The 13,005-nt window shown below is 37.7% G+C and overlaps 1 protein-coding gene across 2 annotated transcripts in view; it reads right to left on the bottom strand.

The window, feature by feature from the left end:
* The window catches only part of sptlc3 (serine palmitoyltransferase, long chain base subunit 3), a 28,779-nt gene extending 16,617 nt beyond the window's left edge, over window positions 1–12,162 (bottom strand). Inside the window, exons 1-6 of one of the 2 annotated variants that reach the window (XM_059565959.1) lie at window positions 11,893–12,162; window positions 10,881–11,327; window positions 10,058–10,258; window positions 6,786–6,940; window positions 5,834–5,982; window positions 577–701 (exon numbers count right to left, since the gene is read on the bottom strand). In XM_059565959.1, the coding sequence (XP_059421942.1) occupies window positions 577–701; window positions 5,834–5,982; window positions 6,786–6,940; window positions 10,058–10,258; window positions 10,881–10,991 (741 nt within the window). In that variant the 5' untranslated portion in view covers window positions 10,992–11,327; window positions 11,893–12,162. Of the gene's footprint in view, window positions 1–576; window positions 702–5,833; window positions 5,983–6,785; window positions 6,941–10,057; window positions 10,259–10,880; window positions 11,664–11,892 lie in introns of those variants that run through there. The other variant, XM_059565960.1, reaches the window with a different exon arrangement.
* Window positions 12,163–13,005: the final 843 nt, after the last annotated feature.

Raw genomic sequence — 13,005 nt, 5'->3', positions numbered from 1 at the left:
TAACACGAACTACTGTAAGCAAGAACAATCCTTCCACAGCATTTATTAATCTTAGTTAATGATAATTTCAACATTTACTAATGCATTTTTCAAATCAAAAGTTGTGCTTGTTAACATTAGTCAATGCATTAGCATGAACTAACGATGAATAACTTTATTTTCATTAACTAACATTAATAAAGATTAATAAATACACTAGTAAATGTCTTGTTCATTGTTTGTTCATCTCCACCAGTTCCTGAGGTCTTCTAATCTGAGCTGATTATGACCGACCACATCATTGGACCCAGCATAAACAAACCTTAATGAGACACCCTAAACAAGTGCTGTCAGTCCTAACTGTGTTTGTCTATCTGATTGAGCATTATTTTTAACAAGGGTTTGTTTAGTGTGCTGGTTCATTGGGTAATTCAGCGGTGTGTGAAAAACTGTTTATAGTAGCAATTAATAGCAGGCTCCCAGAGATAATAGATTAATAACACACTTCTGAGCTCACTTCAACAGATAAAACTGAGTGATTTAAGACAGATGTTAAAATAAAGAGGCACTGCCGATAATTCAATCTGAAATGCTCACCTTTCCGACTAGTGCCGGAATGTTCATGGAATTGGTGGCGAAACCCATTCCAAACGCCATGGCAGACTCCACCCCCAAGAACTCTGCCACAAGTCGCTCCAGTTTTTCATGGGTGCTTAAATTACCTTTAAAAAAATAAAAAGAAATGTATTCTTAAGATGACACCTTTATCTCCTATGGCTACATGAACAATGTTTTAAGAAGAAAGTAATTAGTGAGAAAAAGAAACTGAATCTGCTCTTGAGATTATCAATACCTTGAGGAGGCTTTTGAACAAATTAAATCCAAACCACTAACAGTAGTAGCAGCCATGGTAGACCTCTTTTTAGTTTACTTACTTTACATGGATACTACAAAACAAAAATAACGACTTTATTCAACAATTTGTCTCTTCCATTTCTCCCTGGAGCCATTTTGCAGAGTATCCACTGAACGTAAACAATGTATGCTGTTCTGGGTTAAGGGTGATGCCAGGGTGACGTGGAGGAGACAAATTGTTGAATAAAGTCGTTATATTTGTTTTCTTTGAGCACAAAAAGTATTCTCGTAGCTTCGTAAAATACGTTTCTGGACCTTGATCGTGTGTGGATCCTTGCTCTCTATGGGAGGGTCAGAGAGCTCTGGGAATGCATCAAAAATATCTTAATTTGTGTTCCAAAGATGAACAAAGGTTTTATAGTTTTGGAACAACATGAGTAATTAATGACAGAATTTTCATTTTTGGTTGAACCATCCCTTTAATGCTATGAGGGCCACAGAAGGAATGTAAAAGTGCCTCACACTACTGGTAATAGAAAGCAGAGATACACACTTTAAGAATTCATTAGCCCAGTCTTTCCAAGTCAGATTAGGTGTTCTAACCGCAAAATTTTCCTGCAAGCCTCCTTCAGCTTTTCTAGTTTTAGAGGCTCAGACAGGGTCAGCATAAAGGAAACAAAGGCCCTAAAGTCAGAAGTTATCACATCTAAATACCAGTGTTGAAAAAAAAAAGACTCACTTTTAAGGGAGAGTTAAAGGGATACTCCATCCCAAAATGAAAATTTAGTCATTAATCACTTAATCCAATGTCGTTCCAAACCCATAAAAAATAGTTTGTCTTTGGAACACAATTTAAGATATTTTGGATGAAAACAAGGAGGCTTGTGTCTGTCCCATAGACTACCAAGTAATTTACACTGTCAAGGTCCAGAAAAGTATTAAAGTCATCATCAGAATAGTCCATCTGCCAGCAGTGGTTCAACTGTAACATTATGAAGCAACGAGAAATCTTTTTGTAAGCGAAGAAAACAAAAATAACAACTTTATTCAACAATTCCTTTGTCAACAGTCTCTGTGTCCCTCCATATCACCGTATGCTGCTTATGCCATGCTAGAGAGAGGAAATAAAAAAAAGAGGAGGAAAATATCAGAGGAACAAAACATAAAAAATTATAATAATAATCTTCACTTATTTTCGCGGTCGTTGTTATTCCAGGGTGTGTACACATATAAATTAAATATAAATGAATACATTCCTAAACACTATGTAGTTGTTGCAATGTTAAAATGCATGCACATCCACAGTGCTTATGTTGGCATCATTTCCTGATCCCATGAACACCTTACCCATCAAAGTGACAAAATGATTGTTTAACAGCTTTGAAATTGAAAATGAAATGTTTAACAGCTTTAAGCAAGAAATTCTGGGTAAAGATATATTTCCTACTAAATAAGACAGAAGTCCAGAGTGGTTGTACAACACCTAGTGTTAGTCTGTGAGAAAACGTTTCTCCTTTTACCAGATTCCTATAGAGAGCTTTGTACTCTAAAAAACTATTGATTACTCCAGACCTCTAAACATTCCCTCAGCAGCTGAAGCGTGATGTGTTTGATTAAACCCGAATCTGGGCTGGGTGGACACACTGCACTTCAGTGTGATAACTGAGAAGCTCTCTCTACAGAGGAAACTCATAAGGGTCTTGACTTCTAACCAGGATATTGTAGTAGTCTAATGAAGTGAGAAATGAGAGCAAGACCCGTGTAGAGTTCATTCACCTGGTGGGAGTGTGTACACAAACAGAAACTACCCATAAAATGTGTCAAGGTTACGCATGTAACCATGGTTCCTCGAGGGAATGAGATGCTACGTCGAATGCTATGGGGAACGCCTTTAGCGTAAGCGACTCTAAATATCATGTGCAATCTGTCCAATGAAAGGACGTGACGACATGAGCAGGGTGACATAAGCGACCAGGAAGATATAAAAGCACGTACCGCGCAGCTGGCTTTCTAGGCAGCATCACATTCCCTCGAGGAGCTATGGTTACATGCGTAACCTTGAGACGTTCCTCTTCAGTAACTTGAGCTGCGTCGAATGCTATGGGGAACAAGGTGCCCACGCCCCCAGACTTCCAAATCCCTGCCAAGTGTATATCCAAAGAGCACAGCTAAGGTGAGAGAACAGAAGAGCCCGGAGTGGCTCGCATATCAAGGTCATAGAACCTCACAAAGGTGAAGGGCATGGACCATCCTGCAGCGTTGCAGATGTCCTGCATGGATAAACCTGCAAAGAAGAACTTGGAGGCCCATACCCCATGTGGAGTAAGCCTTGACTCCCATTAGCGAGGGGAGATTGGAGGACTCCAAGGTCAGGTTGACAGCCTCAACTATCCAATTAGGTTGTAGGAAGACCCCTTTTGGGGGGACCATAGCACACAAGCAGTTGGTCCGTCTTTCTCCAGAGGGCAGCTCTGTGGATGTATGTGTCCAGAGCTCACACTGGACACATGCAATTAAGCTTCTTCTGTCGGGCTCCCAGAAGTACAGTTTCCTTGTTGAGGGAGCTCAACGGTTGAGAGACCGGATGCTATGAGCTGTGCCCCCTCAGGGGCCACACCCATAGTTTCCACAACTCCGGGTGAGGGTGAATTATCGTACCCTGCGCCTGTGAGAGTAGATCTCTCCTGGCTGGAATCTCCCATGGAGAGCCATCGAGGAGCGAGATCAGATCCGAGAACCATACTCAGCCCAGCCAGACCGGGGCTACTAATAACAGCCGAACCCCGTCTCGGCGTACTCTCGCCAGAACTCCTGGGAGCAGAGTGATGGGGGACGAAACCTCGGCCAAGTCTGTACCATTGCGTCCAGTCCCAGGGGAGCTGGGTGAACTAGAGAGAAACAGAGGGGTTCTCTGAAATGTCTCCTGCGATGTCTCCTGAGTTGCAAAGAGGTCCACCTGTTCCTGGCCAAATATTCTCTATATCTGCAAATTTTTCAACTCCTGTTATGCAAAACTGGTAAACTCTGTACTTTTTAAACCAGTAAACAGGTTTATCCACCTTAAACAGTAGTCCCAACCCTAAAAAGATGATTTACAATAAGCTTAAATAAGACAAATTTTCTGGTGGTAATTGTGACACTTAAATGGCCTATTGACAACTATAACAATGTTAAATCTATAAACTCTTTGCACACTTAAATAGTCCATGGTGACTGAAAACACACACATTATAACACAATCTAAAGACACACAGACAATCCTACAGCAGAATTTCTGTAAATGATTGATGCATCTGTCTTAAAACGTGTCACCAAAAACAAACACAGACATTATTGACCTTGCAGTCGGAACAAAAAAAAAAGTGTTGTCAACTGTGACTGTACCGTTATAGTTAAAAACCTATTACCCAACATCACATGGGTTTGATGTAAAATAGTAACCTAATGTAATTTGGCAAACGCAATAACATCTTCACAAATCTCCAATTATTAAAACATTTTAAAGCAACAAAGTTTTCATTTGATTAAATAATGTAGTTATATTAGATATATTTATGAATAAGTATATACTTTATGTAATATAATATTGTACATGTTTCATATATTTATACTTATTTTACTCATTTTTATGTTTTGGAATTCTACAAAATGATTTAAAAATGCCCATCCCTAATATGCACATACATACACAGGCGTCTAATTAGAAACTGCATTTTAATAAGGAGTCGTGGGGCTAGTAGTTATTGCTCATTTTAAAGAAGGCCTGCAGAAATATATCTGAAAGAAACGACAACCTCTGAGTGATGCAAAAAAATAAATTAATCCCTGAAATGAATAATGAATGATGCGAAAAAGCCTTTACACACAAATACCTCATGCCTCATGATCATGTGTTTTTTTGTGTCTGTATCTGCTGTGGTATTTGGATTAGATTCACCACAGTCACTGCATACCAACGCAGATAAAGATCTCAGATGACCTACTTTACTCTGAAAATGATCTGATATCTGGAAAACAATTATATCATTAAGAAGGGTGTGTATTTATTCTGTGTATGTATGTGAGAGGAGGAGACAGAAAAGTAGTAGAAAATAATTCCAACTTTACTGTCATGTCTTGACCTGACTGTGCTCACATTATGTTTTACGGCCTTGCTTATGTCAGAACAGGTAGTGACATTCATCAAGCAGCTGAAAAATGCAACACATGCAACAAGCCAGAATAACCAGATCCTTGAACATTCATCAAACCAAAAAGTATTTTACAACTGTGCCCGAACAGGTCTAACCCCCATAAAGGATTTCCATGCCATTTTACCAAGGCATTTCCCTGTAAGTTGTTTGTGATTACTCAGTAAGCATTTTTTAAAGTCACTTTAAAGAGAATGCACTCACAAAAAGGAATTTTATATCAAATTAAATGTTTTAGAGCTTGGCGTTAATAAAGAAAAATACAAATATATTCACTACATAGCTTTTCAAGCCTGGAAATCGCAAGACTAGTTTTCTATCACTGTGGGAAACTTATCATGAGTGCTTTAAAAAAAAAGTGCATGCACCCAGAAAACCATTTCACCTCTTAGCCTTAGTGCAAACAATCCAGCTTTTAACCTATAATAAACATATTTCAGAATGGAAATACGAGGAAGTTCATTATGGGTCATTTGACTAATCATAATACATGTAATAAATCTGTAGAGAGAGATATTAAACAGTCCAGTCAATCATCAACTTATGCTGCAAATAAAAAAACAGGTTGGGCCTTAAATGAATTACCTAGAAACTATTTGCGAAGGAGGAATTCTACGAACGCTGCTCAAAGCAGGTCTGATCACAGTGAGAAAAAAGCATTTGACAGGTTAATGATGGCATTAACTAAACCAAAATAGTTGCTCAATAACCTACTATGCTTGTTTTTATGCAAACACTGTTGGATGCTATGGGTGACCCGTTTCTGTGATTGTAGGTAGGTTTCGTTTGTGGTGCAACCACACACTTACCTAGTTCCTGTCTTGTGCTGCAGACGCCCACCCCATACTGCCTGGTCTCCTCTGCCACAGTTTTCAGGAAGTCAACATTGTTTTCTGCGAAACCCAGGTAGTTGTAGGAGCCCATGTTTATGACATTCTCAATGGTTCTCCCTGTTAACCTGTCAAGGAAGTAACACGTCATCAACCAAGGTTTGGATATATATATATATATATATATATATATATATATATATATTTTTTAATATAGCGCGTACATAGATCTTTCTTGTTCCAGGTTGCAACTGAAATCAATGGGTGTAATATAGAAGAAAAGCATGAATTGCTAAGAAGCAGTAAGCGTGAGTATTGCAAGTGCGGCTGTTGAAAGAAAAAATCAGATGAAATTACAAAAGCCATAATCATATACAGTAACTGGTACACCATATTAGTTTATCAAATATTAATATATTTATCCCTGATAATATGATAAATATGTTGTTGTTATTATTTAATTTACAGTACCATTCCAAGGTTTGAGGTTTTAGTAATAAGTCTCTTATGCTCACCAAGGCTCCATTTATCGGATCAAAAAACAGTATTAATATTTTATTATATTTTAACAATGTAAAGTAACTGTTTTCTGTTTTAATATATTTTTTAAAATGCAATTTATTATGTTGATAGCAAAGCTTGAATTTTCAGCAGACATTGCTTCAGTCTTCAGTGTCAACATTTTGTATCAATGTAATCAATGTTGAAAACCATTGTGCTGCATTGTATTTTTGAGGAAATCATGATGCAGTTGTTCCCCAAACTTTTCAACTGTAGTTATAATAATATTATATTTTAATATATTTCTCCCATGATACTGGTCCAAAAAGTTGGCTCACCTACTTGCTAGTTAAGAAGTCTTGCCTAAAACATGTCCTGGTCTTTATAACAGGGTCACAACTGTTTGTTTTAATGCAAAGCATATACCTACCTAAAAGTCCAGTTGTAATCATCTGAGACCCTTTCCATGACGTCAAAAACCGGACCAGGTAAACTGCATATAGGCCGGTTCCAGTTATCCCTGACCCTCGTGTACAGGTTCCGTTTGTAAAAGTTTTCAAAATCTTGGTACAGAGGAACAAAGTCCTGTAATACAAGAAACTGGTTACAACAAAGTGACCATAAGCACTTTTAATATAACCCAACATTAGTATTTTGTGCTTTCCTCACCACAATATACCTTATTTATTAAAAAATAAGAGGCATAGAGCTGACAAGCCATCAGCATCAGCCATAAAAAGACACTGTTTGTATGTGGGTAGTTACAACCGGGTGAATGTTTCAAAACCATCTGCTTTGTGAGTATCAGAGTCCTGAGAGACTCACCCACATCTTGTTCTTAAATAAACTCTGCCAAAGAACAAGGGAGAGTCTAATCAGACTCCTCATTGTGCTGCCTTTATTAAACTTACTCTGAACAAATTGCCGCCTGACTTTTACAAGTTTTGCATAAGCTTTTGACTGCCACTCATAAGTTTTTCTGGTCACTGAGGAGGTTTCTGATCTTTGCCCAGCACTTCAGATCGTGCATTCAAAGCGTTCTTTTAAAACTGCATAGCATTTTTTTTTTTTTGTTCTCATTTAACACAAAGAATACACAAAGCACACAGTTTAAAGCTTTGCTGGTGTGTAACTGAAACAGCAATGTAGAAACCCCTGTTAAACAGGAAAAGGGAGAACAGAAATGCTGTGAGATCATTTTAAGCTGCATGTAGATTTTGCTCTTAAAGGCCATGTTGCAGGTTAACCACCACTTTCGATTAATGGGTACATAAATCACTCAAGATATGTATATCATGTTTAAAATGTCTCAAAAATGGTCTTAAAGACCTATTTTTTAAGTTTTTGGTATTAACGTTTTTTTTTACGCAACTCGGTGATGACGTCACGTTGGGGAGAAGTCGAGGAAAGGTAGCCTCAGCCTAGTATGATGCCGCATTCCAGGCAACCCGTAACCCGTGTTTTTCCAACCTTAAACCCGTGAAAGTGCACTGGAACGGCAATCAAACCCGTGACTTCCCACCCGTGAACTTGTGTCTCATATTAGATCGATGTACTCCGAGTTCCGAGGTCACAGCACGCGAAACAACGATGGCAGCCCTTTACGGATGCAGTGTTTATGCAAGTGGTACACGTTGAAAAAACGATTTTTAGGTCAATGTAACGTTGCAATAAGATAAATAATCTAGTTACAATTCCTTGCGCTCAGAAAGTTTGGCGTAACTTGCCTGGAACGGTACAAAGTCGTTAGTCGTGGTATGAAATAGTGATTACGAGCTCAAAAACCTGCCTGGAACGCAGCATCAGAACTATAGCGACTGACTGGGATGAGGAAGAGGTGGCAAGAGCCAACATGTATCATGGCCTGCAGCCGTGTAATTTCGAACCAGCCAGATGTGAGAGGACAAATGAGGAATTGCCAAGAACTGATGTCCGTCAAAGCTAATTAAATGCATGGTCCGAGGAGAATGAGTGGAGAGTTGGTGAAGTGTCCTGGTGAGTTGCTATCATTTAGCATCGCAGCAATGAGCACTGGAGCTAGTCGAGCAGCAGTGCACAATAACAACACCCACACACACACATACACATATATATATATATATTACTGTTATTGAGTAGCACCGAGTGAAAAAAAATCTACGTTTTCTTTATATCTAGTGGCAGTGATCATGACGTTAGTTCAAATAAGTACCGGTAAACTTTGTCATAGTGTCGTAGAACTGGTAAACTTTGTCTTTGTCATCTAGAAATAGAAGGCATCATGCTAGCTATGTGGACGTTTCTAAGCGTTTATCTCTTCCTCCTGTGAAAATGTTGTTGCAAACGTAGCCGCGTGTGTGTCGCTGTGTTTGGCAGGTGCTTGTGTGGGTGTCGTCCCATGGAAACTGCGCTGAAGAGTGCGTTCGGGTCGCTGTTGGTCGATATCTGTCTGTCTTTCTATCTATATATCTAGTCTATCTATATATATATCTATGTATTTATCTATTTATCTATAATCTGCGCTATCTGAATACTCTCATCTACTTCTAGTCGCTCTCAATGCTCTCAAGGCGGCTTTGGTAAATTCTCTCCCCAACATGACGTGTTGCAATGCATTGTGGGGGAAAGGAGACCGCTGTAAGATAGTACCTACTTTTTCGTATTATATTCCGTTTTGTGATACCCAACAACATAAAATACAATGGATAACAGTTTAAATGTTTATTACCAACAAGCAAATTGCACAAATTCGTAAAAAAATTAACCCTGCAACACGGCCTTTAAATGCTAATGGGGTGTATAGGCCTACATACCAAGCATACTCTGTGAGATGTGCACTGCTGAAGTAAAAACTGTTCTTTTCCGGTTAATATATTTATTTGTATTGGAAAATAATGGGAAACGATGGTGCTATTTCAGCATTCCCACACTGAAAAGTCTGTTGCACTCCTTCTTACGGATTTATGTTTTTACCCTTTACAGATTAGGGCTTGGTTAGATGATTTAGACTGCCAATTCGGCCGAAGTGTTTGGAAAATATGGAAAGCACAGTGCAAAAAATCCACAATGGGTTACTCATATCATTATAACATAATTTTAGCATTTAAGTTTGCTAAAGGTGTGACTCCATCTGACAGCTTACTGTTTCATAATCTTGCCAGCTAAACTTAAAAAAACTCAATTTATGCCTTTGAATAATCGCATTTGATGTAATGCCACCAGCTTTGAGTTGGAAATGCGCATGAAAGAGGCATCTTTGTGAAGGCGGCATTCTCAGCAGACAGAGAGCAGTAATAATGAACCCACACTCCTTTGGGGTTTAATTGCGTCTTTAACCTCCCCGGCATCACCTCACACACATCATGGAGATTTTCCGTGGTTAACAGTGTGTAAATGATATGACATGAAAGAAAACACTTTTGTGTTTGACAGTAAATTTGTCTTGACAAATACTCATCTTTTTACAGTTATCATTTCTAAATGTTAAGAATGTAACTGGGCATTTGCCATTTAGAGACACAGAAAGTTGTTATTCTAATCCAAAAATAAAAGTTCCACCAATCAAGTGGAAGGTTTACATGAGGTAAAGCTAAAACTAATTATAAAAAAATATGTTTTCCCCCCAGTGTGTACTGAACAAGACAAACTGGAACAAACTAACTCATTTCTACACATGATGGTTATCGCACTTTGAAAAATATATTAGATGGAGAGCAACCCTACCTTTTGCTCTTCTCTCTCCTGGGCCTGATGGCACTTCTCAAAGCCAACCGCTCTTAAGAAATCCCTAAAATAGCCAAAAAGAATGACAATTCCATAACCCATGTATGTCAGGACAGCCACGTACATGGGGGCCTCCTCAAATGAATCTTCACCCCTAACTCGAGGTTGATGAAAACCGTCTCCCTTGCCATTTTTCTGCACCTAAAATACCATTGACAAAACATTAAAGTTAATAATGTTTTAACTGCACTGCAATTTAATAGACAAAAGACATTCAAACATATGGGCCTACTGCATAAACTAAACACCTCAATTAACAGAATTTAATAATAAATGCAATTTCCACGTTTGCTTATACTTTCACAGCCAATACTACACTTTAAATGACAAATACTATCGTTTGTTTGATAGAAACCACAGTTAAATTAAGAGAGAAGCTAAGCCACCAGTGTTTTGCCTGTGGCTACTAATACAAATTTTACAGTTAAACTATTTATGGTTACCAATGCAACTATTTTCATAAGAGTAAACATTTATTTCATTACGAAAATAGCACTTGGACTTTAAGCATATTTCAGTGGTGACTAACTGGTGACACGTTTTTCGAAGGGATTCATAAATGAACCATCTGAACGAACCGATTCGCTGAAATGAAGCAGACATGTCAAATCTATGAATATGTTGAAAAGTCACAACGTTGTCTGTAAAAACTACGTAGTACTACAAGTACGCCTTAAAAATCACTCATTGTATTTTAACTTGTCTTTTTAAAATAACACATTAAACTTGCCGCGTTGAGCAGAAGTGATACAATTTGACTTACCTTTTCTTTTTTGTGATATCCATTTTTCAAACTGTTGCTTTGCTGTTGTTTCTGGTCAGAATGACACTTCAAGGTTCCTTTGCATGAATGATGTTCATCTGTTCGTATCATGTTTGCGAAGCGTCAACACTGAAGATTGAATTATATAGCCGAGGCTATTGAACTTCTCTTCTGTGTCCCTCAGTTATAGAAGTGTGTGTGTTTGTTTGTCCGTTGAAGTGTATGTCCCTGATGTGACTTCACCATCCGACTTCATTCTCAATTTACTTTGATTTGTGTATACACAACTTTGGACCAGGAAGTATTCACGGACATCAGGGAAACGAAGCGACGCGACTGGGCGCTGCCTTTGACAGCTTCGTTGATGAAATGGACGAGTTCCAGGTTTGTGCAGTGAAGACGCGTTTAGTTGTTTCAAAGTTGGCGACAGTCGTTCTGAATCTGCGTCTGAATGGGTTTTATAATAGCTTCAATGAAAAGCAAAACTAAAAGTAAAATGCCCGCAGCCACTAAAACAGAGTTGTCAGTGGTGAAAGATAAACTGTTGAAAAAATGCATACGATGCAATCTGCCTATGCTACAACCAATTAGCAAATAGCATGAAAAAAAATTACTTGCTTTACTTAAATTAGTTTATTATTAGGAATGCACCGAATTTTTCCGGTCGGTGAAAACGGCATTTTCGGTTAATATGCCACACCACACCGCCCGGCAGTGTTCAGACTAATTCATATGCTCGACTAAATAAACTTTTGATTAAATTAAATGAATAATGAATTTTTTTTAAACAATTTTTGTTCAATTTAATGTTATTAGTTTCATATATATTATATCCATATACAGTATTTTGTATTAATTGCACTAATAATAACAAAGCTTTACGTTACAGGTTTTTACATGATTCTTTTGTAATGCGTCTTCCAAATGAACCCACAACCTAATAAGTTTATATCAATAAATAATTAATGAATTAATCCGCTCGTGAGACGACAAGTTTGATACTTCTTCTCACCGCTGTTTCCTGAGTTTTCGAGGGCAATTACTCTTTGTCGCCCCCTGTCGTTGTGTGGCGTCCGTTTGGGGTGGTGCGCGCGCAGTCAGCGAAGCCAGACGAAAGAATAAATTCTGCTTTCAACGCGCAGGTTTCTATCCTCGCCACTCGTAGGTTTGAAGCGCTGCTCAATTTTCCGCTCGTGTAGCGTTTATGCTCTCCGGAATAACAGTACTCTCGAATAACGCGCCTGGAGGAAACTTCTATGTCCGTACTAGGTTACTTGTTCTTGTTTACAATAGCGCTACTGTGCTGTACCATGGCAACGCTGGTAAAATGACGCTACCCTCTCATGACGCTATGCTCTGCTCTGATAATAATAGCTTTGTAGGATTATACATTATTTAGATAATTATTTTAAAACCAGTTATATATTATTCTGTTGGGTGGAACAGAATAAAAATAATATATTAATATTTAATATTAAGGTAATATTAAGGTAACATTTTACAATAAGGTTCCATTAATTAATGTTAATTAATGTCGTAACTAACATGAATGAACAATGAGCAATACATTTATTGCAGTATATAATAATCTTTAATAATTTTAATTAATGAGAATACAGTTGTTCACTGTTAGTTCATGTTAATTCAGGATGAGTTAACAAGCAAAAATGCTGATTTTAATAATGTATTAGTAAATGCTGAAATAATCATTAACTAAGGTTAAAAAAACACAAGCCAATAAAACCACACTCAATAATAACCACAGATTTACTGAAAGTATAAAATTGGACAGAATTTATTTTAATATTAGTAACACTTTGCAATAAGGTTCATTAGTTAACCACTAGATAACATTAACTAAGAATGAACAATACTTCTTTGACATTTATTAAATTCAGTATCATTAAAATTGTTGAGTTAAATTAAATGACTTTTATATGATTTAATAAAACAATACACAATCATTACAAAGCAATTTTGGTGGTTTTCGGGCTAGTGCATCCAGAATTTTCATTCTGGTGCATCCCTAGTTTAAATTAACCACAATGGAACTGTGTCCATTTGTTTTAAGGACAAGTAACAAGAAATGGATTATGAACCAGACCCCAGTCTGTCTGCCAGGGTC

Source organism: Carassius carassius, chromosome 14 (genome assembly GCF_963082965.1).
Source record: "Carassius carassius chromosome 14, fCarCar2.1, whole genome shotgun sequence".
Classification (NCBI taxonomy): domain Eukaryota; kingdom Metazoa; phylum Chordata; class Actinopteri; order Cypriniformes; family Cyprinidae; genus Carassius; species Carassius carassius.
Note: the sequence above shows the minus strand (reverse complement) of the source record. Positions and strands in the feature narration are given on the sequence as shown.